Source organism: Pipistrellus hanaki (assembly GCF_964339955.1).
Source record: "Pipistrellus hanaki genome assembly, chromosome: 15".
NCBI classification, from domain to species: domain Eukaryota; kingdom Metazoa; phylum Chordata; class Mammalia; order Chiroptera; family Vespertilionidae; genus Pipistrellus; species Pipistrellus hanaki.
In genome coordinates, this window is record NC_140517.1 from 46,828,813 (window position 1) to 46,856,705 (window position 27,893).

Consider the following 27,893-nt stretch of genomic DNA (forward strand, 5'->3'; position numbering starts at 1 on the left):
CGTGTATGTACCACTGGGAGTTGTCGATGGGACAGGCCGAGGACCTCGCGGGCTGCCTGCTGCCCCACCGTTTACTAAAAGACCACCGTGTGCCCAGCGTGGCCAAACTCTTCACAGGGATCACTGCATCTCTCATCTGCCCCACCAGGTGGTCGCTCTCACTGTCTCCGTGGTCCAGGGGAGGAAACCGAGGCACAGGCAAGTCAGTCGCCTAAAGCCATCGGGTTAGCGCTGGGAGAGGTGGGGTTTGAACCCAGGCAAGCACAAAGGTAGCTGTAGGGGACATAGGGCAGCACTGGCCGGGGTTGGGGGCCGCGGGGTGCCTACAGCAAAGCTGCACAAGGTCAGGGGTCAAATGGACCTCACAGCTCCTTCTCCTTAGAGCAGGGGACAGGATGCAGGCAGGACTGTGAGCGGAAGCAGCCCCCTGAGCGGGTCTGCGGGGCGGGGGCAGGGGCTGGGGCGCTGACCTGCATCGGGGCCCCGGGGGTAGCCCCGGATTCGCAGGTCGTTGAACTCCTGGCACCTGTCGCTGGTGTCGGCGTCTTGGACCCGGGCACAGAGGTCTGAGACCAGGATGAGTGCCCGTCGGCAGAGGTCATCTTCGTAGTCTCCTGACATGGTGGCCGGTGGGTCCTGCGCTCGGGCCGGGCCGGCGAGGGTGCAGGAGGGGAACGAGATGGGGGAGAGAGTGGGTGAATGTGGAGAGAGAAAGAGAAAAGGCAGGTGGGCAAGGGGTCAGAGGTCAGGGGCTGATGGGCAAGGGAGCAGAGGTCGGGGGCTGATGGACAAGGGGTCAGAGGTCGGGGGCTGAGGGACAAGGGAGCAGAGGTCGGGGGCTGAGGGACAAGGGGTCAGTGGTTGGGGCTGATGGACAAGGGGACAGAGATCAGGGGCTGATGGACAAGGGGTCAGAGGTCGGGGGCTGAGGGACAAGGGGTCAGAGGTCGGGGGCTGAGGGACAAGGGGTCAGAGGTCGGGGGCTGAGGGACAAGGGGTCAGAGGTCGGGGGCTGAGGGACAAGGGGTCAGAGGTCGGGGGCTGATGGACAAGGGGTCGGAGGTCAGAGGCTGATGGACAAGGGGTCAGAGGTCGGGGATGAATGGAGAAGGAAAAGGAAATTAGGGGCCCATGGACGGAAGGACTGGAATTCGGGGTGGACAGGCAAGAAGACAGTAACAAGGGTTTGCAAACCAGGGACAGAGATGGATGTGCGCGGGCCAGAAGCCAGAGAACAGGGACACATGGACCGGGAGGGAGATCCGGGGAAGGCCACACGGGGCAGAGACTGAGGATGCACAAGTGAAGGGGGTGAGCAAACAAGGAGACAGATCGGGGTGCAGCGGTGAGCAGACAGAACGTAGGGACGGCCGTTCATCACTCGTGCTTTCAACTCCTATTCACTGAGCACCAACTACGTGCGGGGCACCGCGCCAGCGGCTGCAGAGCCCGCCGGAACGGCCGAACCTCCCTCATCCCCCCGTTTCCTGGTGTCACAACCCCCGAGAGGTGACAGTGAGTAAACACGTCCACAGCCACGTAAACAACACGATACTCGCAGAAAAAAAAAAAAAAAAACAGCGGCAGGAGGTGCCACGGAGGAGCCAGGAGGCGGGCGGTCCCTGGGGAGGGCGGTCTCGGAGACCCGCAGGCTGGGATGGAGCCGGCCGGTGGGGCTGGAGCCGGGAAAAGCATTCCAAGCGGCAGGGGAACAGCATGAGCAGCCGCCCAGGGTGGGAATGGGCTCGGCGGGTCCCGGGGACGGACAGGAGGCCGGGTCGGAGTGGACAGAGCCAGGAGGACTCAGAGAGAGGGATGCATGGAGGTAGGGAGAGAAGAGACGGTTCTGTGTGGTGGTGGTGGTGGTGGCCGGGGAGGGATGGGGCTGCAGGATGCAGAGATAAGACCAAGCCGAGGGAGGGAGAAATGAGGGGCAGGGAGACAGAGACCATGTGGCTCAGAAGAGAGGGACAGATGGACAGACAGACAGAAGCCTTGGGGTGGACAGAGCTAACTGCCGTGCAATGCACCCGAGGGTGAGAGCTGGGCAGGCAGAGGGCAGTGGCGAGGGCCAGGCGGGCGGTGGACAGCAGTAGCTCAGAGAGAAACAACAGAAGGAGGGTGGATGGTGTGCAGGAATAAAGGAGAGACAGACAGATAATGGCCAGAGATCACAGAGGGACAAAAGGATCCGGAGGAGGGCTGGGTGCAGAAGGCAGGTTGGAGGGGGGGGGGGGGGGAGCATGAATGAGGGGAGACCAGGAGAAAGAGGTGGATGTGGGGAGAGGGCACATAGCGACACATGGTTGGGAGCCAGACACCAAAGAGGGTTGGAGGAGCGTGCTGGGGACAGGGGATGGGGGCTCCCAGACGGACAGGTGCGGGGGTTCTGCACGGGCCAGGGCTCCGAGCCGGGCATGGCCACACTCACCTGCGCTTATCCCTGCCGGCTCCTGGGTGGCAGCCGAGGCGGCGGGCGGCAGCCCATGGGGGTTGGAGGGCGGGCCAGGGACTGTGGACCCGTCCCCACGCGCGCGCCAGGTGGTGAGAGGGGGGTGCCGGATCTGAGGGCCGTTGGCGGGAGAAGAAGCTTAACCCGAGCCTCACATCTTGTCCGATTCTGGCCAGCTGCTGACCCCAGGGCACCCGGGGAGATCCAGCCACCCGCTCCCACCTCCGGGGGGGCCCCCACCTCCCGTGGAGCTTAGAGACTACAATTCCCGGCAGGCCTTGGGCTCGCACTGCAGCAACTTTACAGGCCCTGGCGCTGCAGGGGCTGCTGGAAGTTGAAGTCCCTGATGCCTCTCCCGGCTGCAGAGGATGGGAATTTTTTTGCGGGGGGCGGGGGGGGGGGTGTCGGAGATGCTGGGGTCCCAGAGCACTGCAGGGGACAGGCATGAAGTCTGGGACCCAGAGCGGCCTCGGAGTCCTAAGTCCTCAGGGGCCGTGGAGTGGATAAACGATCCCCACGCCCAGGGGGGTCGGCCGGAGAGGCTGGGGTACACCCAGGTGTTTCGGGACCCACCCCCCACCCCCTCTTCCAGGGCCACCTGCCCCTCCCCCGGGGCAGGCAGCGAGCGCCGCAGCACTCCCACTCGCCGGCGGGAGATCGGCGCGCCTCTGCACCTACTCTCCCCCACCCCCAAACCACGAGCCCGGGCGGCCCCCCAAGACCCGGCTGCGGCGGGGGCTGGGCCCGGGGGAGGGAGGGAGGGAGGGAGGAGCGGACTCACCGGAGCCGCGGCCGCCGCCGCCGCAGCCCGCACGCCCGCCGCCCGCCGCGGTGCCGGCTCGGCTCCTCCCCCCGCTCCCGGCGCAGGTCCGCGCTCCTCCCTGCACCCCCTTCCTCCCTCCGAACCTGCGGCTGCCGGGAGGAAGGAGGGAGCGCCAGGGACCCGGGGCGCCTCCTTGAAGGACCTTCTGGTCCCCCAGGATTTAGGGGTCCCAGCCCACAGCCCCCCTTCTCTCAGACGGAGAAGTCGGGGAGCCCAGCCACCTCCTCTCCCGGGACCCAGGGCACGGAGCTCCCACCCACCTCCATCCTCAGATCTAGGAATCCGCCCCCCCCGCCCCTCTCTCTCTCCCACCCCGGGACCTGCGTCCCCGCCGCCGCCGCCCCCTCCTCCGGGGCCCGGGACCTCAGTCAGGGGGCACCCCCTCCCCGCGGGCCGCGGTGGGAGGGGAGGCGGGGCCGCAGCCCGCGGGGAGGTGCCAGCAGGCACCTGGGTTTGAATCCTGCCTGGCCGGGCTCCTGCCTTTGTCATCTCGCGCTTTGCTCTGAGCCCTAATCTCCTCACCAAAAAATAAAAATAAAAAACACGGACGATAGCCAGTGTGGTTCAGTGGTTGAGCGTCGACCCATGAACCAGGAGGTCCTGGTTCGATTCCCGGTCAGGGCACGTGCCCAGGTTGCAGCTGGATCCCTGGTGAGGGGCGTGCAGGAGGTAGCGGATCAATGATTCTCATCATTCGTGTGTGTGTGTGTGTGTGTGTGTGTGTGTGTGTCTCCCTCTTCCTTCCCCTCTGAAATAAATAAAAATATGTTTAAAGTAAAATAAACCTGTTTCCAAAGAGATTAGAGGTTTTAGGGGGAAAGTCAGTATTGGTAAAGCATGGACACCCAGTAGGTGCTTAATGAATATTTACTTCTTTTTCATTTTTTTAAAATATGTTTTATTGATTTTTTACAGAAAGGAAAGGAGAGGGATAGAGAGTTAGAAACGTCGATGAGAGAGAAACATCGACCGGCTGCCTCCTGCACACCCCCCACCGGGGATGTGTCCACAACCAAGGTACATGGCCTTGACCAGAATGGAACCTGGGACCCTTCAGTCCGAAGATCGACGCTCTATCCACTGAGCCAAACCGGTTTTGGCTTTTTATTTCTTTTTTAATCCTCACCCGAGGATATTTTTTTTTCTATTGATTTTTAGAAAGAGTGGAAGGGAGGAAGGGAGGAGGGAAGGGGGGGGGACATTGATGTGAGAGAGTCACATCGATTGGGTGCCTCCCAAACATGCCCCGACTGGGTGGGGAATCGAACCTGCAACCTAGGTAGAAGCCCTTGAGTGGAATTGAACCTCTAACCTTTTCGTGTGTGGGGCGATGTTCTAACCATTGAACACACCAGCCAGGGCAAGGGCTATTTCTTAAAATAAGCAAGAAACAGTCACTGATGTATTAATAGCAGTTAACGGTAATCCCCAGGGACCTTGGACTAAGTGCTATGAAAATGTTTTATATTTAATGTGCAGGTGTTTGTTTTTTTAAAATATATTTTATTGATTTTTTTTTTCTTTTTTACATAGAGGAAGGGAGAGGGATAGAGAGTTAGAAACACCAATGAGAGAGGAACATCGATCAGCTGCCTCCTGCACACACACACACACACACACACACACACCCCACGGAGATGTGCCCGCAACGAAGGTACATGCCCTTGACAGGAATTGAACCCGGGACCTTTCAGCCCCCAGGCTGACGCTCTACCCACTGAGCCAAACCGGTTTCGGCTAATGTACAGATTTGTTTTTTGTTTTAAATGTTCTTACTGATTTTAGGGAGAGAGGAAGAGACAGAAACATGGATCTGCTGCCTCCTGCGCAGCCCCACCCGGCATGTGCCCTGACGGGGAATTGAACCATCAACCTCTGGGTGCACAGGAAGACGCTCAACCAGCTGAGCCAGGGTGTCCAGGACACGTGTGCAGTTCTGTTAGTCCCATTTCACAGGGGAGACCACTGAGGCTCCTGGAGGTGATCCCCGGTGGAGAAGGCCCAGAGCTACATCGTCACAAACGTGTGCACGCAGGTCCAGGCTCCCCGAAGCCCGCTCTCCAGCCTGACCCTCGCACCCAGCACATAGGGCGCCCAGGCAGCCGCCTTCCTCAGGGAGAGACGCGGACGGAAGTGGCCAGGACGCATGCGCTCAGAGACGTGTGCGCAGGTGGCCTTGCCAGCTTTCCCGGGCGCATTCCAGACACTCAGATTCCGAGGCCGCCCAAGCGCTGAGAGGCCGCTGTAGCGCTCTGATCAGTGTGTGTGACTTTGGGTGCAAAGCACCGGAGTTCAAATCCCAGCTCTGCTCTGTGTGGCACTGAATGGATTATATTCTCAGAGCCTCCGCTTCCCTGTTTGTATGTGAGAAGCTATTTTTCTTTTTTAAAATATATTTTATTGATTTTTTACAGAGGAAGAGAGAGGGATAGACAGTTAGAAACATGGATGAGAGGGAATCATCGACCAGCTGCCTCTTGCACACCCCCTACTGGGAATGTGCCCGCAACCAAGGTACATGCCCTTGACCGGAATCAAACCCGGGACCTTTCAGTCCGCAGGCCAATGCTCTATCGACTGAGCCAAACCAGTTTCGCCTCTTTTTCTTTCTTTCTTTCTTTCTTTCTTTCTTTCTTTCTTTCTTTCTTTCTTTCTTTCTTTTTTTAATTGAGTTTTTAGAGAGAGGAAGGGAGAGGGAGATAGAGAAACATCAATGTGAGAGAGAAACATTGGTCAGTTGCTTCCCATACCCACCCCAACTGGGGATCGAACCCACAACCCGGGCATGTGCCCGGACCAGGAACCCAATGGGCCACCTTTTGGTGCACACGATGACACTCAACCGACTGAGCAACTGGCCAGGGCAGATGAGGAAAAATTAAAAAACCCAGATTCTATGTCGTTAAGTTATTGTGAGGATTAAGTTAAATGCATGCAAGGTGGAAATGGTTAGTGTTATTGTAATAATTAGTAATTACATGCATTTGCTTATGTGTTCTCTTTAAAATAGATATTTACTGATTTTTAGAGAGAGGAAGAGAGACACTTCAATTGGATGCCTCCTGCACACCCCAGCCCACAACCCTGGCACGTGCCTTGACAGGGAATCGAACCACCAACCTTTGGTTGATGGGACTGATGCCAAACTAACAGAGCCGCCCGGCCAGGGCTGTGTGCGTACTCTGCATTTTGCAGGGGAGGAAAGTGAGGCTCAGAGAGTGGAAGTGCGCTGTCCACGGCCACACAGCTGGGAAGCGTCAGAGGTGAGATCCAAAGCCACGCAGCTCTCGGAAGCTAGAGCTTGCCTTTCAGTCGCCACCTCGTTTGCAGGACGTTTGAGGACCTTGCCTGTCGCCACCAGGAGTGCATGGATTTTGAGAGACATTTACTGAGCACCTACTGTGTGCCAGGCACTGTTCTAGTCCAGAATCTCAGCCTTTGGACAGGGAGCACGATGGAACGCCCAGGTGCTGTGAGGGTGTGGCTATTTGCACTGAGCTCAGAAGTGTGAGTCCCATGAGTCAGGTGAAGATGGCGGGGAGGGGCAGCTACAGGGAGAAGGAGCAGCCTGAGCAAGGCCTGGGGCAGGAGTGAGTTTGGCTCAGTGAGGGGGACTGCTGAGCACATAAGCTTCATGGGGGCAGCACTTTGATCTGTTTACTGCTGTGTCCCCACTGCCTGACACAGTGCCTGGCACACAGGAGGCACTCAAAAAATATTGGTTAGTTGAAGGAATAAATGAATGAACAAGTAGATAGGTAAATAGAGGGATCAGTGGGTAGATGAGTGGATGATGAATGGATGGATGGATAAGTGGATGGATGAGTTTATTATGGATGGATGGGTGGATGGATGGATGGATGGATGGATAGAAGGGTGTATTGGATGTGTGGGTGGATGGATAGAAGGATGATGTAAAAATAAATGGATAGATAGATGAGTAGATGATGAATGGATGGATGAGTGGATGATGGATGGATGGGCAGATGGGTGGAAGGATGAACAGATGGATAGGTGAGTGGATGGATGGTTGGATAGAAGGATGAATGGATGAGTGGATGATGAATGGATGGATGGATGGATGGATGAGTGGGTGATAGTTGGATAGAAGGGTGGACGGATGGGTGGGTGAATGGATAGAAGGATGATGTAGGATAAATGGATGGATGAGTGGATGGTTGGATGGATGGAGGCAATGCATGAATGCATGAGTGAATGAATGAGCTTGCACAAATACCTACAGGTTCACACACACATGTGACTGGAAATAAATGCCGTCTCACACGTACGTACTCCTCCGGGCGCCCCGTGGAGAGAACCAGCACTGAGGAGAGAGGCAGGCCAGCTGTGGAGGAGGACACGGGAGGCAAACCCTCTGACTGGCTACAACCAGCTTCCCCGTGCGCCCCCCCTCCCCCCAATGCTGAGATAATTTCCGGAAGAGGAGGAAATGCTGATTCAGGGTTTTGTGTCCCAGGCTGCGTGCCAGGCCAGGGAGTGGGACAGATCCGGCCTGAGAGAGAGGGGGGGGTTGAGGGGGGAATACAGAGGGAGGCAGGTGGGGCTAAGACAGAGCAATAGACGTGGAGAAACAGACGGAGAAATAGAGCAACGGAGACAAACATACACAGACAGACAGACAGGCAGGCATGCAGAAAGGCATAGAGACAGACACAGAAAGATATAAGCTAGAATATTAAAATAAAATAAAAAAATACAAGCCGAGGTCGGTTTGGCTCAATGGATAGAGCGTCGGCTTGGGGAGTGAAGGGACCCGGGTTCGATTCTGGTCAAGGGCATGTGCCTTGGTTGCGGGCATGTCCCCAGTAGGGGGTGTGCAAGAGGCAGCTGATCGATGACTCTCTCTCATCGATGTTTCTAACTCTCTATCTCTCTCCCTTCCTCTCTGTACAAAATCAATAAAATATATATTAAAAAAAAAGATATAAGCTAGAGATACATGAAACAGAAATCCAAATTCAGACAGAGTGAGATAAGGCAGGGCTCCAAGGACAAACAGGTAGAGAGAGAGGAAGAAAAATAAAGGCACAGAGAGAAATGGCAACACGCAGAGGGAAACAGAGCGATAGAAATAGAGATAGATAGATAGATAGATAGATAGATAGATAGATAGATACAGCCAGCTAATACTAGGCGCAGAGAGGAGAGGACATTTGCCCGGGGTTGCACAGCCTGGACGTGGCTCCCAGTGCCGGCCTGTTTGACTCCAGAGTCCAGGTTCTCGCCTTCACCCTGTGCTGCCTCAGGAGGACCCAAAGGGACGGGAAGATGGGGCTGGGGCTGCTGAGTGCGAGTCCGAGCGACAGAGGGATATAGCCACTCGTGTATTCACTCAACATACACATTCTGCCCCTCCCTGAGTGGGGGCAGCCGGAGAGCCGGAGAGCCGGAGAGTTCGGAGCTGCTGGCCCGGCAGGGGATCCCTGGACCAGGCAGAGGCGTGGACCGTGTTCAGAAGCTGGGCCAGGAGCCGATGAAGCACACAGGGCGGCGGGAGCACAGCAAACGCGCTTTGGAGGCGGCTGCCGGCAGAAGGGAGCGTTTGAGGTTCTTGTGGAAGGAGGAGAGCCTTCCCTCCGGGAAAAGGAGGGTCCAGGAGGGCGTTCCAGAAGGCACAGCGTGGGGGGCGTGGAGGCAGGAATGGCCTGGGAGGCCCTGGCTAAGTAAAAATCTTTTTTTTTTTTTTTAATATATTTTATTGATTTTTTTTTTACAGAGAGGAAGGGAGAGAGATAGAGAGCTAGAAACGTCGATGAGAGAGAAACATCGACCTGCTGCCTCTTGCACAACCCCCACCGGGGACGTGCCCGCAACCAACATACATGCCCTTGACCGGAATCGAACCCGGGACCTTTCAGTCCGCAGACCGACGCTCTATCCACTGAGCCAAACCGGTTTTGGCTAAGTAAAAACCTTAATCAAAGGTGACTGGAAGCTGTTCAAAGGGGTGAGATGGGAGAGGAGCGTGGGGCCAGATGAGGCAAATCTCAGATGCCCGGGTGAGGGGCGGAAACGTGGTCCAGGGACTCAGGGGAGGGACAGGGTCAGCTCTGGGCGCAGAGAGAGCCCGCCGGAACCCTGTGGGGAAAGGAATGAGGATGGGAGCCCAGGAGGAGGCTGGGGAGAGAGAGGGTCCCGGCAGGAGAGGTGGAGCCGAGGGGGTGTCCTGGCTCCAGGAATGAGGAGGAGAGGAAGCAAGGTCAGAAGGTGGAAGGGATTGTGCCTGGGGGGCTGGTGTGCCTGTGGTCATGGGATGAAAGGTGCTCCCTTGCCAAAACCGGTTTGGCTCAGTGGATAGAGCCTCGGCCTGCGGACTGAAGGGTCCCTGGTTCTATTCCGGTCAAGGGCATGTACCTTGGTTGTGGGCATGTACCAGTAGGGGGTGTGCAAGAGGCAGCTGATTGATGTTTTTCTCTCATCGATGTTTCTAGCTCTCTATTCCTCTCTCTTCCTCTATGTAAAAAATCAACTATATATATATATATATATATATATATATATATATATATATATATATATTTTTTTTTTTTTTTTAAAGGTGTTCCCTTCCCATAGGGATGGGCTCGGGGGCAGAAATGAAGGACAGCCTGAGGGGAGACCCAGACGTGAAGAGGGGGCAGGGAGTCAGGGCCACAGGGGAACTGAGTCTGGAAATGAGTCTAACGACGTCCAGACTGTTTTGTTTTCATTGCCAGTGATACAAACCCAAATGACCTGAGCACAAGGGGGAGTTGACTGTGTGGGTGAGGGTTTCAGGCACGGCTGGATCCAGGTGCCCCAGTCATCATCAGGAATCTGACTGTGGGCATCGTTGGTGTCTGCTTTCCTCTGGCCTTTGCTTTCAGGCAAGTTGTCTCAGCATATGACAACGTGATACCCCTCCCCCCCCCCCCCCCCGCAGCTCTAACCTGGACCCCCACCGGCTTGGCAACCTCAGGGGGAAAACAAAGATCCCCTTTAATAATGAGTTCAGCAAAAGTCCAAGGGTTGACGCTGTTTCCTTGATTGATTTTCTTTTTCTTTATCTTTAAATATGTTTTTATTGATTTTAGAGAGAGGAAGAGAGAGAAACATCAGTGATGAGAGAAACATCGATCGGCTGCCTCCTGCATGCCCCCTACTGGGGATCAAGCCTGCAACCCGGGTATGTGCCCTGACTGGGAAACAAACCATGACCTCCGGTTCATGGGTTGACAGGCTCCTTATTGGTTGCTGAGCTCAGTCCTGAACAGGTCATGTGGAAGGTGAAGACGCTACCATCGAGGAAGCAGGGAGTTGATAATAATAGCCAGGACAGAAACCTCTGGGAGCAGAAAGAGAGACAAGTACAGACACAGACCGGGAGGGCAGACAGAGTGAGTGAGCAAGTCCAGCCTTCTCTGGCACAGTTTCTGCCCAGCGTTTGGTAAAGACAGGGATGCCTAATGGGCACCGATGTGGTTAGACCCCTTCCCTCCTTCACTTGGGGCCAAGGAGCCCCCAGCCCCTCCTCCCTCAGACCCAGGGGTCCAGGCCCCCAGCCCCTCCTCCCTCAGACCCAGGGGCCCAGGCCCCCAGCCTCTCCTCCCTCAGACCCAGGAGTCCAGGCCCCCAGTCCCTCCTCCCTCAGCCCCTCCTCCCTCAGACCCTCCTCCCTCAGACCCAGGGGCCCAGGCCCCCAGCCCCTCCTCCCTCAGACCCAGGGGTCCAGGCCCCCAGCCCCTCCTCCCTCAGACCCAGGGGTCCAGGTCCCCAGGCCCTCCTCCCTCAGACCCAGGGGTCCAGGCCCCCAGGCCCTCCTCCCTCAGACCCAGGGGTCCAGGCCCCCAGCCCCTCCTCCCTCAGACCCAGGAGTCTAGGCCCCCCCCCTCCTCCCCCAGACCCAGAGTCCAGGCCCCGCCCCCTCCTCCCTCAGACCCAGGGATCCAGGCCCCGCCCCCTCCTCCCTCAGACCCAGGGATCCAGGCCCCGCCCCTCCCTCCCTCAGACCCAGGAGGCCAGACCCCGCCCCTTTCTCCCCACAGACCCAGGGGTCCGAGTCCCCAGCCTCGCCCCAGGATTCTGTCGGTACCATGGCAACCCAGCCCCCGGCTCACCTTTCCCTCCCCCATCTAGAACCCAGTTTCCGTTTGAATCTTGACCGTGTCTAACCAGTTCCTGCTTGAGACAGGGATGAACGGAGGGCAAGTGGGACCAGAAGGGGGATGACAGAGGGGAGAGAAGCCAAGAGGTGGGGCAGAGGCAGCCCCGGGAGGTGGAGAGGCGGGGAGAGATGGAAAAGGGAGCCGGGGGGGAGAGGCGGGGAGACGGGCCTGGAGACAGGGAGAGGGAGAGGGGGTCAGAGAAGAGCAGGCGACTACGTATAAATAGAGGGGAGGACGGGGGCCGGGGGCGATGTTGGGGAAATTGATAAAGGAAGCGACGGGGAAGATGGAACCAGGAAGGGGGAGAGAAATGAGGAGGAAGGTACCCAAGAAATCAAGGGCAAGTGTGGACGAGAGATGGAGAGAGAGATTAGGAGATAGGGAAACCAAATTGGGAGAGAGGGAGAGGGGGAGGGGGCCAGAGAGGTGGGGGGAGAATGAAGGAGAGAGAGGGAGAGAGAGGGATGAGAGGAGAGACTCCAGGAAACAGCGAGAGCCAGGGGAAGCAGCAGGGAGGTGGGAGAGAAGGACCTGGGCCCCCGAGTTGCCCCCCAAGGTCAGGGGCAGCAGGATCTTCGCGTGGTCTCAGCCCGCCCGTTCTCCTGCCCTGAGTGTGCTCCAGAGGGTCACAAAGGAAGAGGAGAAAGGAAGGACGAGAAGGAGCTGGGATGGGTGGCTCGGTCACAGCAGTTCTTCCCACCCTCCTGAGACACCCCCCACCCGCCTTCCCAGGATACAGCAAGAGGGGGAGCCTCTGAGCTCCTCCACCCTGGGCACCCCCAGCATGCACAGGGAATCAGGTATACTAAGCTGGGTCTGTCTGTAAGCGTGTGCGTGCGTGTGTGTGGGTGTGTGTGTGTGTGTGTGTGTGTGGGTGTGTGTGTAGGTGGGGGGTAGCGTGGGAATTTTCTTCATGTATTGAGTGGTAGACTCGGCCTGTGGTATGGCCTCCAGGGAGTCACTGGCCTTCCCAAGAGAGAGCCACACAGACTCTTAGGTCGACCAGTACTCTTTGGACCTCACACTACATTTCCCATGAGCCTCTGCAGTTCCCTGGCCAATGTTCTGGGTTCAGGGCCGTGGCCGGCAAACCACGGCTCCTGAGCCACATGCGGCTCTTTGGCCCCTTGAGTGTGGCTCTTCCACAAAATACCATGGACTGGCCAAGTCTACTTAGAAGTGGCATTAGAAGAAGTTTAAGTTTAAAAAAATTGGGCTCTCCAAAGGAATTTCAGTGGTTGTACTGTTGATATTTGGCTCGGTTGACTAATGAGTCTGCCGACCACGGGCCTAGCAGGCAATAGAAAATGAGACTTAGTGTAAAGAATAAGAAAGTCATGCCGAAACAGGTTTGGCTCAGTGGATAGAGCGTCGGCCGCAGGCTGAAAGGTCCCAGGTTCGATTCTGGTCAAGGGCATGTACCTTGGTTGTGGGCACATCCCCAATAGGGGGTGTGCAAGAGGCAGCTGATCGATGTTTCTAACTCTCTATCCCTCTCTCTTCCTCTCTGTAAAAAAAAAAATCAATAATATATATATATATATTTAAAAAAGAATAAGAAAGTCATTACCTCACCCAAAATGAAGCACCCAGGTGGGGCGGGCTTGGTTGAGTCAGCAGCTCAATGATGCCACGGAGAGCTGTGTCCATTTCCATGCGTTTTGGTCAGGGATAGAGTCCCTGTGCACGCCAGCTAACCTCGTGGTCACAGGACGGCTGCGCAGTCCCAGGCATCACTTCCAGGGCCTTCGTCTTCAGAACTCCCAAACGGTCCATATTTCACTGAGCACGCTGATCTCAACTGCTGGCAGAAGGAATGAAATGATCACAATTATTTAGTCAGCTCAACCACCAGGTGGAAGAGTATTTTAAAAACCTATACCTAGCCAAAACCGGTTTGGCTCAGCGGTAGAGCGTCGGTCTGCGGACTTAAAGATCCCTGGTTCAATTCCGGTCAAGGGAATATACCTTGGTTGCTGGCACATCCCCGGTACGGGGTGTGCAAGAGGCAGCTGATCTATGTTTCTCTCTCATCGACATTTCTAGCTCTCTCTCTCTCTCCCTTCCTCTCTGTAAAAAAATCAATAAAAACCTATACCTAATTGCACTTCAGATCCAATTTAACCTGAATCTCTAGGACTGGGGTCTTAGCATCTATCTAGTTTTTACTTTTAAATATATTTTTATTGGTTTCAAAGAGGAAGGGAGAGGGGGAGAGAGATAGAAACATCAATGATGAGAAAGAATCATTGATCAGCTGCCTCCTGCTCGCGCCCTCCCCCCCCCCCCCCCCCCCGCACTGGGGATCAAACCAGCAACCCAGGCATGTGCCCTTGACTGGAATCGAACCCGGGACCCTTTAGTTTGCAGGCCGAGGCTCTATCCACTGAGCCAAACCGGTTTTGGCACCGACACCTAGATTTTTATCCTGATCCTAGCGCTTTGGGCTCTGTGACCTTGGGCAGGCCACTTGGCCTCTCTTGTGCTTCCGTTCCATCATTTGCTAAACTCCACTGTCCCAGAAAGCTGTCGTGCGGACGCCATGGGAAGCACTTGTGAGCATGCTTGGCTCTTGAAAAGGGGCAGTAACCATGGAGTTACTAAGTGGACGGAGAAGGAGACTCTTGTGTTGGAGGGATGGAGGGGGATGGTCAGAGAGGTCAGCAGGAGTGACCACACGCAGGGCAGGCGCTTCTCAAAGGGGATCTTGTCAGATTGGGAGGTCTGGGGTGGACCCTGAAGGCGAGAGGAAGCCGCTGATGGTTGTGAGCATGGGATGCTGGGACGTACAATCCCCTCCGCTGCTCTGTGGGAACATGCAGGGGGTGGGAGGACGGGGAGCAGAGCCCCGAAGTCAGAGAGCACCAGGAGCACCGTGGTGACAGCTCAGCGCTGGAGGCAGCCAGTGCCGGCTCACAGGAGCCCATGGCTGAGTTTTGCGAACTGGTTGTTAAAACCGTGGGTAGCCGAAACCAGTTTGGCTCAGTGGATAGAGCATCGTTCTGCCGACTGAAAGGTCCCAGGTTCGATTCCTGTCAAGGGCATGTACATTGGTTGTGGGCACATCCCCTGTAGGGGGTGTGCAGGAGGCAGCTGGTCGATGTTTCTCATCGATGTTTCTAGCTCTCTAGCTCTCTCCCTTCCTCTCTGTGAAAAATCACGTGCAGGTAGAACTTGAGGATTGCAGAGGAAGAGGAAAATGCGAGGCGGCTGGCCACTGGCCATGAAGGTCCAGTGAGCCGCCATGGGGTTGTGTAGTAGGGCCAGTCAAGTTCCAATCAGGAGGCTTCATCGCACGCGAGGAGCGCTCAGGGAAGCTGGGTTCTCTGATTCCAGGGGCCCTCCGTGCAGACCTCGAGGCCTCGGAAGAGAACCAGGCTTGGAGCCTGTGCCGGCCCAACAAATACTCGTGAGTCGCCCCTGGCCCCCTGATTTCCGACATCAGCACCCTGGACAGCGACCCCCGGCCTTGGAACTCACGGCTGCCCATGGGCTCTCTCCCCAGGAAGCAGTACCTGCGCCAGGTCATAGCAGAATATGAAAGTCTGGACCGAGAGCTCCCGTGCATCCGGAAGTTCCTCATGCCCCCCACCGCCGAGCCCCTCTGCCTGTGCATGGAGGCCTCGGTGAGTGGCCCCTCCCCCTGCGGCCCTGAGTGGGGTGGTGGAAAGGGCACAGGCACAGAGCCAGGCTCTGGGTTTACCAGCTGCGGGCTTGGCACCAGCACAGGTTGCTGAAAATTGACTGTGAATTTTGGGTCTATTGGCAAATGGATCACTGCTGATCCCAGAGGGACGGGGGAAGGGGAGGACGAGGGGCAGAGAGGGGGGAGACTGAGGACAAAGGGAATCTGCCCGCCCAGTGGTCGGCAAACTCATTAGTCCACAGAGCCAAGTACCAATAGGGCAGCGATTGAAATTTCTCTGGAGAGCCACATTTTTTAAACTTCAACTTCTTCTAACGCCACTTCTTCCAAATAGACTCGCCCAGGCCGTGGTATTTTGTGGAAGAGCCACACTCAAGGGGCCAAGGAGCCGCATGTGGCTCGAGAGCCACGGTTTGCCGGCCACTGTTAGTCCATCTACTCTGAAATTCCGTAAAGTTTACAGACATAGCAAACACCTACGAAAAGGCTCATGTTTTTAGTAGATCCCGGGAACTGGTGATTCAGTGTACAGATCCTTTGGCAGCCCTGACCTCGGTCACAGATAACTATCAGGGTCTCACTCGGGCAGGAGCTGAGTGAGAAGACTGGGCGTTAGTGGACATCCCCATTGTCAGGTGCCGCTCAGAGGCCCTCCCTCAGCGGTCTGGGTGACTTCACCCCAGCCAAGGTCTGCTGTCCTCACTTTAGCAACAAATCTCCATCCCGTTGTTCCTCTTCTTTATGGTTTTGAACGTGGGATCTCCTTCCTTCCCCCAACCCCCAAAGCTTGCCTTCCTGGAGACCAATTTTATGACTTCCTTTTAGTTCCTCTAAAATTTTATATGCTATGACGATGACATTTCTTGGTACTGTCATGCTGAAAATGTGATCATGATTAATGTGTGCTTCTGATCATTAAATAGACTCACAGGAAGTTAAAACTCCCGATGACCCTTAGTTCTTTGACAACTGAACATCGAATCCTGTGGTTACCAACCTTTGGGACCTCACGTACCACCAGCAGCCCGGGGACCACCCTTGGTGACTGCTGATCTAATCTATATATATAAAAGCCTAAGTGACCGAATGACTGGTTGACTGGTCGCTATGACGTGCACTGACCACCAGGGGGAGACACTCAACGCAGGAGCTGCCCTCTGGTGGTCAGTGCACTCCCACAGCGGGAGCGCCACTAAGCTAATGGATGGGCGCCAGATGCTGCCCAGCTCATAGCTGCCAGCACAGCTGTGGCGGCAGGAGCCTCTTCTGCCTCCGGCAGCGCTACGGAGCGGAGCAGTGGGCGGGGATGAGCGGGAGCTGGCAGAGCCCCACTGGGCTAGACCTCTTCCCAGCCGCCTGCTGCTTTGTGCACTACTATGGGGATCGGGCCCAGAACCGGCAGTCCGGCATCTCCCCAGGGGTCCCCGATTGCAAGAGGGCGTAGGCCAGGCTGAGGAACCCCACTGGTGCACACATCTGTATGAATCTGAGAGGGAAAGTGTGTGACTTAAATCTTTGCGAAAATCTTCAAGAGCTGCTGAAAGCTTGCTATCCAGTGCAGGCTGCTGGGGAGGTTTTCGGTAGATTGGTCAAGTGGGCCCCATTGGTGACTTCTGACCAATCAGTTGGTGAGAATTGGTATTTTGGAGAATGACCTTGAACCCCACTCTGTCGAGAGAAGGATGGGACCCTGTGATCAGGTGTGATCCTTGCCCCTGGAATGCCACCTGGGACTCTGGCAAGTTCTGCAAGTAGGGTTTGGGGGGTTGGGGGTGGGACTTCTGAACCCGGAATGTACCCGGTGTCACAGGCTGAGGCTCGCTCTCTGACTCCCCCAGCCTGAGCAGGACCTTACCCACCTAGAGGTGCTGGAGGCGCTGGAGGCTGAACTACCGGGGGCCATGGAGAGCGGCTGCGTGAGCAGCATCCGCTTTGAGAACATGAACGTCATCTGTGGGACCGCGGGGCGCAGGAACCGGTGAGCCCGCGGTGGGCCTGGAGAGGCAGGGCAGGGCCTAGACAGAGGGAGCTGGAGGAGCAGACCCTGGGTGACTTGAGATGGGGGCGGGGCTTGGAGGGTGGGGCCTGCTTGGAGGGGCGGGGCCTACTTGGAGGGGGTGGGGCGGGGTCCAAGGGGCTGAGGGCGGGTCCGGGAAGTTAAGGTGAGGGAGGGCGGGGCCTGGAGCATCTGGAGAAGAACAGAGTTTATGTAAGGCGAGATGATGAAGAGTTTGATGGGAGCAGGGAAGGGAGCCAAGCGTGATGTGCGCGGTCAAGGGGCAGGGCCAGGTGAGATCAGAGAGAAGGCGGGAGTTGAAGTGAAGGGATTTTGAATCGCTCAGGTGATGGATGAACAGGACAGGCCAGATGGAGACGTGGGGACAGGGCCTGGACTGAGCGCATTGCAGGGGCGGGGCCTGGACTGAGCGCAGTGCAGGGGCGGGGCCCAGAGTGATTGGCGTGTGGCTGGGGGCGGGTCCAGGAGGGACAGATGGAAGCCCCCGCCTAAGAGCCACACTGACAGGCGGGGCTTGGACGGAAGAGGGGGCGGGGCCTAGAACTGCTGGGTGAAGGTCTGGCCAGGGAGCGGCGGTTTGAAAGCGAACAGCCTCGACAGACCGCGCTTAGAGGACGAAATCCAGGCTGAGAGGGAGGACGGGGCCTAGAATGACCCAGTGAGGGCCGAAGGGCAGGGCTGGGGAGGTGTTTCGGGACGGGGGCGGGGGGCGGGGCTGGTTGAGGAACCGGAGTGGGTAAACGCACAGGGACCCGGCAGGGACACCACGACAATCCAAGGCGGGGCCGGGAGCACCAGCGATCACTGGCCGTCTCCACCCCGGCCCCTCTCCCCCCGGCCCGGCCCCTCTCAGGTGGCTCATCACCGTCTCGGACTTCCAGACCCGCTCGCGCCTGCTGCGCTCGGGGCTCCGCCTCCGCGGGTCGGCGCACCCGCTGCTGCGCCACGACGAGCTGCTGCTGAGCGACTACCGCCTGCACCTCCGCCGCTCGCTGGTCCGACGGCGCATGCTCGAGGCTCTGGGGGCGGATCCCACCGAGGAAGACTGACAGCTGGGGGGCGGGCTCTGGCCGCGCATGCGCACCGCCTGGCCGGTTCAGGCTATTCACCCGGACCCCCCCTCCCCCCACCCCCACCCCGGCCCACGAGGAAAGGGGGCGTGTCCTCCCCACGAAGGAGGCGGGGCCGGCTCGAGGGGGTGGATACTGTGAGTTTAATTATAAAGAATGACCTGGTACAAAAGCCATTTCTCTCTGCAAAATCTTGTTGGGTAGCCAGGGGAGATGATGAGGGGGGAAGGGTCGAACCCCCATAATAGGATCCCACCTTCCTAGTCTCCCCCCCCTCCCCGCCCCGTCCCTGCAAACGGACGCCTGGGTCCCAGGGCCCTGAGGGATGATGGACTGAGGCCCGCGTCCCGACCCCACGCTCGGCGAGAAGCGGACGTCCAGCCCCGCCCCCCTCTTCCTCCTCCTCCCACCCCCCTTGGAAGACAATTCTCCGGGCTTTTATTTCAGGTTTTTGTTTGTTTGTTTTTTTCTGGATTTTTTTGTGTGTCCTAGGGTTTTGTTTTTCCTTGTATTTTCTTTTGATATTGTAACTTTTTGCTTTGTCTCTCCTCTCCTCCCGCGCTGCAGCCCCATCCAGACCCTTCCCCCTCCCACCCCTACCTCTCCTCCCCCCTCCCCACCCCCTACTCCCTCCCCAACCCCGCGGCACCCATCCAGAATGAACAAGCCCTTGATAGACGGGCGCCGCGCAGGCCCCCTGCGGACGGGGGGCATCCGACAAGGGGGAGGGGGCGGGGAGGGGCCCAGCGCCGCCTCCACCCCCTCCTCGCCGCCCCTCCCCCCTCCCAGGACCCTCCCGCAAGGTTCCCCGCAGATCCCTGACGTGGTGAGGGGAGAGGGCTGCAAGCACCCTCCCCCCGTGGACGGAGCCCCCCCCTCGGGGGTGGGGGCGGCAGAGGGGGAATGGGCTTGGGGGAAGGAGGGGGCGCTCCCTTCTTTGGCAGCTGAACATGGGGGACCTGAGGGCGATGCCCTCCCCCCTTTACCCACAGAGGGGAGGGGGCTTCCCAGGGGAAGGGGTTTAACATTCCCAAGCCCCAGGAACAGAGGGGGGAGGGGCGTGCTGGGAGGGACAGCCATGCCGGAGGGGGCAGTTTCTCGGAGAGACTGGAGGGTTGGGGGGCGGGGAGGGGGGAGGACACGACGGTCTTCGTGCAAAATGGAAAGGCAGACGGCCGGGAACGACAGACTGGGAGGAGCGCGGGGAGGGAGCCTGCGCCAGAGGGCACAGCCTTCAGCCGGGAGGGGACGCGGGGGGAGCAGGACGGGATCCTCTCGGGCCGGAGAGGGAGAAGCGCGTGGAGACGGGAGAGAACGGGCAGCGAGAGGAGGCTGCGGAGCGGTTCCTTCCCGGGACAGAACACACGGCCGCCGCCGGGACAGGAAGCGGTCAGACAGGCCCGGGTGTGGAGGGGGCCCCGGGAGTGTGGAGGGGGGCCCGGGAGTGTGGAGGGGGGCCCGTGTGCAAAAGGCAAGTGTTCCCCAGAGGGAGATGGAGGGCGTGGCCCAGGAGCTGACAAGAACGAGTCGAAACTCAGGAATGAGAGCGCAGCAAAGCCGGTGTGCGGGGGGGCATCCTGAAGGAACAGAGAGGGGCTTCCGGGACGGAAGTGCGGGAGGATGCATGTGCAAGAATGCGTGTGCGAGGCGGTCCACAAAAGAGGCGATGGGGATGGACAAAGATGACGAAGAGGAAGGAAGGGGCGAGAGCGCGGGAGCCCGGCAGGGAGGAGAGGAATGAGCATGGAGAGAGAAACAGTCCCCGGGAAGCCACGCGATGGAAGTGACAGGGCGAGGGGGCGGGGCAACGAGGGGCGGGGCAACGAGGGGGCGTGGTCGGCGTCACGTGGCAGGCGGCGGCGGGCAGGGGAAGGATGTCGGGTTCCAGAATAAGAGGGCAAAGTGCTTAAAGAAATCGGAGGGGAGCGTGTCCGGAGAGACGCGCCGGACGGACGGACGGACGGACGGACGGCGAGTGTGCAAGGGCTGAACGGAAGAAGGGGATTCCAGAGAATCGGCGTGTGCACGGAGCCTGTGAGCGTGGGGGGGGGGGGGGGAGGAAGGAGGCGGGTGTCCCAAGTGTGTCTGCAGCAAGGGCCCGGAGGTTCCCAGGAGGAGGTGCATGGGGCGTAAGCGTGCAAGCGCGGGGCGATGAGCGCGAGGGGAGCAGAGCTGAGGCCTCGCAGGCCAGAAGCAAAGGCGGCGGCGTGTGCAAGACGGCGAGGGGGCAAATTTGTGCAAAATTGTAGCCCAGGGAGCGGGGAGAGGCAAGCAGGCGTGCAAAGGGGCGTGCAAGAGGCTGGGTGGGGGGGCCGCTGTGTGTGCTGAGGGAGGGGAAGGCGGGGAGAACGGAGGGGCCTGGAGAAGGGGGGAAGGATTGGTTGTTGGAGGGGTGGCAGGTGGTGGAATCTAAGGGCACCCCCTTCCCCTGCGGCCTGGGGGACGACCCTCCCCCCCACCCAGTCAGGCTCGGGGCTGGCCCTCTATGGCTGTCAGTCCCCCCTCCCCGGAATCGACGCTTCCCTCCTCCTCCTTCCCCCTCCGGTCTCTTCCGTGCCCGCCCCCTCGGCTCCCAGCTGCACACACAGTCCCGTTAGCTGCCCCCTCCGGCGAGGTGCAAATGTCTGGCTGGAATCAGGCCACCAGGTGACCTCCAGCCTCGGGAGATGGGGGCAGGGCACAGTTGTAGCAAGGCCCCTGGCCCGGGGAGAGAATAACGGTCAGGGGTCAGAAGTCCGGAGGCCGGCGGGCCCCAGGGTTCCGCGGACGGGCCGGTCCGTCCGGGCCAGCCATCACCTCTCCAGGAAGAATTTGAGAGCCCGGTCGATGTTCATACGGTGGCCCACGCGGGTCACGCCCAGGTCCACGTAGTCCTCCTTGGTCAGGGCGGGCAGGTGGGAGCCGTCGATCTCGTGGTCCAGGAAGCGGGCCCGGTGCTCGGCCAGGCCCAGCCACTCCAGCCAGTCGGCCACGTCGAACTTGGTCCAGAAGCCCAGGGGCTTGGCGCCGAAAGGCTTGTCCGGGGGCAGCGAAAGCAGGCGGGTCGGCGAGAGGGAGCGGGAGGCCCCGGTCAGGGCTCCCCCGAGGCCCCCGGACATCCCCGGGTGCGGCGGCACGAAGACCGGGGCGAAGGGGTCGGCCGAGCCCCCGGCCCCTCCGGTGGGAGAGCTTCGGATGTCAAAGAGGCCCGGGTAGAGGGGTCCGGAAGGCAGGATGGGCAGGGACGAGGGCCGCGGCGCAGGGCTGACCTTGTGCTCCGACGCGGGCAGGAGCGAGGGGCTGGGCGCCCGGCGGAGCAGGGGCGGCCGCATCTCGAACTCCACGCCCTGGAGGTGGCGGGCGGACGCGGAGGAGGAGGCCGAGGGCGAGGTGGCCCCCGGGGCCGCGGCGGCGGCGGAGGGGACCCCGGTCCCCGTGGGCAGCGGCGGCAGGGGCGTTTTGGGCCAGTTCTGAAACAGGCTGCTCACGGGTTTGGTGAGGAGCGAGGACTGGGAGTCTTCGGACAGTCTGGAATGTGACAAGGGGGGCGGGGTGGAGGGCAGGGGGTGGGGGGTGAGGGCAGGTGAGAAAGAGGAACAGGTCCAGATGGAGGGAGAGAGGAAGGAAGGAAGACATAGGGGCGGGGTCAAGAGATAGAGAAGAGAGAGAAGGAGCGAGTTGGGGGCGGGGGGAAGATGGATGTCAGGACAGAGATGGAGGGAAGAGAGAAATGAGAGGACAGGGAGAGGGTGACAGTCGAGAGAGATGAAAGAAAAAGAGACATTAAGTGATAATAATCATCATGTCCACCACTTACTGATGCTCACGTGTGCCAGGCATTGTTCTACGTGCTTTGCGCATCGCATCTCAATTGAGCACCCCCCACGGCCGCCCCGATGCGGGTTGCTGTTTATTGTCGTCGGCACAGAGAGGTTAAGGAACTTGCCTAAGGACACACAGCCAGGAAGTGGCAGAGCCCGGTTAGATGGCACCGAAGTCTGAGCTCTTAACCACTATTCTATACTGCCTTTTGGGTTATGGCCAGTCACAGCGGAGTGGAAGACAGGGAGACGGTGGGAGAGGAACAAAAAGAAGGTGAGCGTTGGGGGGAGAGAGAGATGGAGGGGGGCGGGGAACAGAGAAAGAGAGAGAGATGAGGAGAGGGAGATGAAAGAGAGAAGAAACGAGGGGAGGAAAAGGTTCCCCTCATCCCTTTAGCTCCCTCCGGAACAGTCCAGCCTCAGGGGGTTTGAACTGGCTGTTCCCTCTGCCTAGCTCGATGTTCCCCCAAGTAGCTTTGAGTTTGCTTCCCTCCCCCCTCCTCCAGTCTCTTCTCCTCTTGCTCTTGAGGGATCTTCTCTAACAATCCCCTTATTGCATGCCCCCCCCCCCCCCCAGCCCCCCAAACTGCAGTTATTTTGCCGTCTGGCCTCTCCCTCTGTCTCATTAGGCTGTGAGCTCTGAGGGCAACACTTTGCCTGTCCTGTCCACTGGGGGGCGCCCTCTCACCCATAAGGGCACCCAGCACCTAGTAGGTGGTAAATAATCAGTTCAGCCGTCGCCTACATTAAGCATCCTTTTCTCTATCCAAAATACTTAAGCATCCTCAATGGGCCCTAACCAGTTTGGCTCAGTGGATAGAACTGCGGACTGAAATGTCCTGGGTTTGATCTCGGTCAAGGGTATGTACCTTCGTTGTGGGCACATCCCCAGGAGGAGGTGTGCAGGAGGCAGCTGATGGATGTTTCTCTCTCATTGATGTTTCTAACTCTCTCTCCCTTCCTCTCTGTAAAAAAATCAATAATATATCTACATATCTATATTTATATCTATCTATCTATATAAATAGATAGATAGATATAGATATAGATATTTTTAAAGAATCCTCAATGGCCTGATAAAGCCACGTTCAAAAGACATCAGACCTTCAAACAATTAGAGTGAACTCCACAGATGGGCAGGGAATTTAAAAAAACACACAAAACCTCGCTTCATTCTCTGGGGTGTCTAAATCAGGAATGTGACTCTACTTTCCCTAAGACTAGAGTGAACTTGAACTTGGCGATCCCGGCTGGCCAGCTGCTTTGGAACACATAGGCACCATGGGGGGGGGGGGGTCATTCCCCATCTGTGCTTGCTGGGTGTTTGTAAGAGGCCCCGCCCCTCCTCCAGCTCAGGTTATCCCAATGGCCTCTGCAGGCCTTTTAGGTGGGTGCTATGGTAAGGTGACCAGACGTCCCGCTTTTGGCGGGACAGTCCCGATTTTTAAATTGGGACTGTCCCGCCCAAAGCGGGACGTCTGGTCACCTTATGCTATGGTGATTCCTTTGCCTACGGCCACCCAGTTAGAAAGCGCAGGGCTGACTCCAGGACCACACACCTAACCGCGGTGCCCTAACGCATCTGGTCTTGAGCTCCCCACCCCCACCCCTCTCCCCTCCAGAGGGCTCAAGGGACTGGCTGATTTCAGCGATCTCCAGAACTGACAACCCGAGAAGGACACAGACATCTGCAAGTTTGTGCTCCAATCTCCTTGGTTGCCCTGATGGGTTTGGCTCAGTGGATAGAGCGTCGGCCTGTGGACTGAAGGGTCCCAGGTTCGATTCCGGTCAAGGTCATGTACCTTGGTTATGGGCACATCCCCAGTAGGGGGCGTGCAGGAGGCAGCTGATGTTTCTCTCTCATCGATGTTTCTAACTCTATCCTTCTCCTTTCCTCTCTGTTAAAAAAAAAAAAAATCAGCCGAAACCGGTTTGGCTCAATGGATAGAGCGTCGGCTTGGGGACTGAAGGGTCCCGGGTTCGATTCCGGTCAAGGGCATGTACCTTGGTTGCGGGCATATCCCCAGTAGGGGGTGTGCAAGAGGCAGCTGATCGATGACTCTCTCTCATCGATGTTTCTAATTCTCTATCTCTCTCCCTTCCTATCTGTACAAAATCAATAAAATATATTAAAAAAAAAGAAAAAAGAAAAAATCTCAAGTTTTAAAAAAAAATCAATAATATATATATATATATATATATATATATATATATATATATATATATATATATATATATATTTTTTTTAGCCGAAACCGGTTTAGCTCAATGGATAGAGCATCAGCTTGGGGACTGAAAGGTCTCGGGTTCGGTTCCGGTCAAGGGCATGGTTCCGGTCAAGGGCATGTACCTTGGTTGCGGGCATATCCCCAGTAGGGGGTGTGCAAGAGGCAGCTGATCGATGACTCTCTCATCGATATTTCTAACTATCTCTCTCCCTTCCTCTCTGTACAAAATCAATAATATATATATATAATTTTTATTTTTTTAAATCTCCTTTGTTGGTAACTCTTTTGGTTCATGGGCTGTGGGTTGTCATGGTGATGGGAGGAGACCACAGACGCTACTGAGATAAAGGGGAAGCATGCTTCTTTAAGGGCAAATGTCGCGGAGCCAGCCCGGCTCCTGATTTCTTCCTACCCCCTGGGATCTTACAGGGCTCCGGGGAAGGCGGACTCTGGGACCCCCAGCCCCGGCCCCCCTCTGGCTTCCTCGCCAACCGACCCGCAGCCCCCGCTCACCTCTGCCGCTGCAGGGAGGAGGTCCTCTCGGGGGCGTAGCTGGCTCCCCCGTGGTGGCTGTCCGTGCTCCCGCCGCTGCCGGCCCGGGCCCAGGGCAGGGCGCCCCCCGCCGCCGAGGAGGAGGAGCCCCCGAACTGCTGGAGCTTGGAGCTGAGTTCGCTGATGATGCTGGCTTTCACGGTGGCCAGGGCGGAGGCCTGCGCGGGGGCCAGGGGCCCGGGCAGCGGCGGCGGCGGCGGGCCCGGGCCCTCCTCCCAGGGCAGCAGCTTCCGCGGCAGCGACGACGCGGACGACGACAGGGGCACCACCGGCGGCCCGTCCGGCTCCACGGCCACCGGACCCCCCGTCACACCCGCCGCCGAGGGTCCCGAACAGCCGCTCAGGGCCAACAGCCCGTCCGTCCCGGCCCCGGTCACGGAGACGGTGGGGCTCGTGGGGGTGACGGGGTCGCGGAGCCCCCCGCCGGGGCCGGGGCGCAGGCCCCCGCCGCCGGCCCCCAGAGCCCGGCTGCCGCGGAGCTTAGACGGAGTCATGGGGTACGGGGGGCCGGCGGGGCCGCTCCCCCCGAAGGCCTGGCCGTCCAGGTAGGCCACGTAGGTGTCCAGCAGCTCCGGCCCGGCGGCCACCCCGGTCCCAGGGCCCCCGCCGCCGCCCGCGCTGCCGCCGCCCTCGGCCGACAGGCTGCTGAGCGTGGACGCGCTGCTGATGGTCTCCAGCGGGTGGTCGCTGCTGCTCCGGCTGTCCACCTCCTCGATGCCGGAGTCCGTGCCGGGCGGGGGGTCCGGGCCGGGCTGGGGCGCGGGGGCGGCCGGGGCGGCGGCGGGGGCGGGCGGGCCGGGCGCGGGGGTGTCCCCCGGGGCCGCGGGCGCGCCCTGGGTCAGCGTGGCCACCTCGCTGTCGTAGGAGGTGAGGCTGGAGGCGGTGGAGTCCAGGGTGGGCGGGGCGGCGGCGCCGGGGGCCGCGGCGGCGGCGGGGGGCAACGGGGTGGTCGGGGTCGGGGGGTCCGGCAGGGGGTGCGGGGGCCCCGGCGTGAGCGGCGACTCGGGCTTCTCGAAGCTGTTGGAGAACTCCAGCGGCGGCGGCAGCGGCTCGGCGAACAGGAACTCGCCGTCCTCCACGTCCACGGAGGGGGCGGGCGGCGGCAGGACCAGCAGGGGGAGCCCGTTCTCCTCGCCGCCGCCGCCGCCGCGCGGGGAGGTGGGCGAGGCCGGGGCCACGGAGCGGCGCGGGCTGGGCGGCGCGGCGATCCCCCCCGGGCCGTCCTCCGCGGGGGGACCCCGGCCCCCCGCGCCCCCGGCCCGCGGCTGGCAGTTCTCCAGGAACCGCACGTGCAAGGGCAGCCGCTCGGGCTCGTCGGCGGCCCCGGCCCGCCAGGCCTTGCTCACGCCGCCGGGGAGCGGCGCGGGGGGCTCCGGGCCCAGCTGCAGCAGGAGCGGCCCGACCCCCGACGCCGTGGGCGGCAGGCGGTGCAGCAGCGAGCGCCGCGCGGCGGGCGGGCTGGCGGTGAGCGGCTTCTCGGGGCCGCCCAGCCCCGCCCGGTACCCCAGCTCCCGGCGCGCGGGGTCCGGGGGGGCGGCGCCCCAGAGGCGCAGCACCGGCTCGTGGTGGTGGTGGTGGGCGAGGGGCGAGTGGTGGTGGTGCGGGGTGGCGGGCGGCGGGACCTCGTAGCGGGGCGACGGGGGCCGGGCGGGCGGCTGCGGGGCGCCCCCGCCCTCGGACGACTCCTTGAGCGCCCTCTCGCGGGCCGCCAGCGCCAGGCCGAGCGGGGAGGAGGGGTCCAGGGCCTTGCCGGTGAGCGGATGCACCAGGGGCCGCGGCGGCGGCAGGAAGCTGGTGAAGGCGCTGCTGCCCCCGCTGCTCCCGTAGGCGCGGCCGGCGGCGCCGTAGCCCCCGTAGCCGCCGCCGCCGCCGGCCTCCAGGCGGAGGTAGGGCTCGGCGGAGAACATGCCCTCGTCGATGGACTTGGAGTGGCGCAGCCGCGGGCCCGGGGGCGCGCCCGAGCCCAGCGCGCCGTCGCCGCCGCCCTCCTCGTCGCCCGCGTCGGTGGAGAGGAAGAGCGTGGAGCGCCGGCGGGCCTCGCTCTGCCAGCCGCCCTCGCGCCGCGCCGCCCCCACCAGGGCCGCCCCGAACTGGCTGGTGAAGTCCAGGGTGGCCGGGCCGCTGGGCGAGGCGGGCGCGGGCGCGGGCGTCGGGGACGGCGGCGCGGGCGGCGCGGAGGAGCCGCCGGGCGCGGAGGAGGAGGAGGAGCCGCCCGCGCCCTCGGGGCCCGGCTGCTGCGCCTGCGGCTGCTGCTGCTGCTGCGGCGGCGGCGGCTCGGCCTCGGTGCTGCTGCCCTGGCTGCTGCGGCCGCTGCTGCTGGTGGACGGCGCCTTGATGATGATGGTGGGGATGGGGATGGAGTTCTTCTCCGACGGCGCGGCGGCCGCGGCGGGCGGCGGCGGCTGCGGGGACGCGGGCGAGGCGGGCGCGGGCGAGGGCGCGGGCGGGAGGCCGCCCTTGTGCGGCTCGCCCTCCACCTTGGTCTGCTTGACCAGCGGGCCCTTGCGGCCGCGGCCCGAGCGCGCGGGCACGTACATGGCGGCGCTGGCGGCGCGCGGCGGCAGCTGGAAGTAGCGCAGCGCCGGGGCCTGCGAGGGGCCGCCCGCGCCTCCCGCGCCGCCGCCGCCGTGGTGCGAAGGGGACGCGGCGCCCGGCGTGGGGCTGGGCCCGCCGCCCCGCCAGCCGCGCAGGCTGGGCTGCGGCCCCAGGGCCAGGCGGGGCGGGGGGTCGTCGGGGGAGCCGCCCGTCTCCATCTCGGGCGGGTGCGGGGGGTGCGCGTGGTGGTGGTGCGGCTGCGGCGGCGGCGCGTGGTGGTGGTGGTGGTGCGGCGGGTGGTGCAGGGCCGGGGGCAGGGCCGCGCCGTGGTACAGGCCCTTCTCCCCCCGGCCGCCCAGGCGGGTGTCCGGAGGCGAGGGCCCGTCGAAGGAGGCCGGGGAGGAGGCGGGGAGGGCGCCGCCGGAGCTGGGGTTGAAGCGGGGGGAGGGCGTGAGGCGGCCCGAGATGGAGGGGGCGGGCGGCGTGCTGTAGGGGGGCTCTGGCGGGGACGTGGTGGGGGGCGGGGGGATGTCCTCCGAGCCGGGCACGGACAGGCTGCGGCTGAACTTCATGCTCGGGGGCGCTAGGTAAGGCCTGTCGTCCTCCGCAGCCCCTGGGGAGACACG

General features: G+C 60.4%; 4 protein-coding genes across 4 annotated transcripts in view; 1 reads left to right on the plus strand and 3 right to left on the minus strand.

Annotated features, from left to right (window-relative positions):
• The window catches only part of SYT3 (synaptotagmin 3), a 15,517-nt gene extending 12,701 nt beyond the window's left edge, over nucleotides 1–2,816 (minus strand). Inside the window, exons 1-2 of the mRNA XM_084906020.1 lie at nucleotides 2,432–2,816; nucleotides 471–636 (exon numbers count right to left, since the gene is read on the minus strand). Of these exons, the coding sequence (XP_084762146.1) occupies nucleotides 471–621 (151 nt within the window). The 5' untranslated portion in view covers nucleotides 622–636; nucleotides 2,432–2,816. The remainder of the gene's footprint in view (nucleotides 1–470; nucleotides 637–2,431) is intronic.
• The window catches only part of LOC311633470 (kallikrein-5-like), a 176,453-nt gene that overhangs the window by 5,202 nt on the left and 143,358 nt on the right, over nucleotides 1–27,893 (minus strand). The gene's annotated exons all lie outside the window — the stretch shown is intronic.
• On the plus strand, nucleotides 1,816–18,131 carry LOC311633892 (uncharacterized protein C19orf81; the record flags this gene model as incomplete). Its single annotated transcript, XM_084906898.1, has 5 exons — nucleotides 1,816–1,825; nucleotides 14,756–14,828; nucleotides 14,925–15,045; nucleotides 16,904–17,043; nucleotides 17,936–18,131. 5 exons carry the CDS (start codon nucleotides 1,816–1,818, stop codon nucleotides 18,129–18,131), a joined length of 540 nt encoding a protein of 179 aa, XP_084763024.1.
• Nucleotides 19,291–27,893, minus strand: part of SHANK1 (SH3 and multiple ankyrin repeat domains 1) — a 56,797-nt gene continuing 48,194 nt past the window's right edge. Inside the window, 2 exon segments of the mRNA XM_084906286.1 lie at nucleotides 19,291–21,659; nucleotides 24,694–27,880. Of these exon segments, the coding sequence (XP_084762412.1) occupies nucleotides 20,945–21,659; nucleotides 24,694–27,880 (3,902 nt within the window). The 3' untranslated portion in view covers nucleotides 19,291–20,944.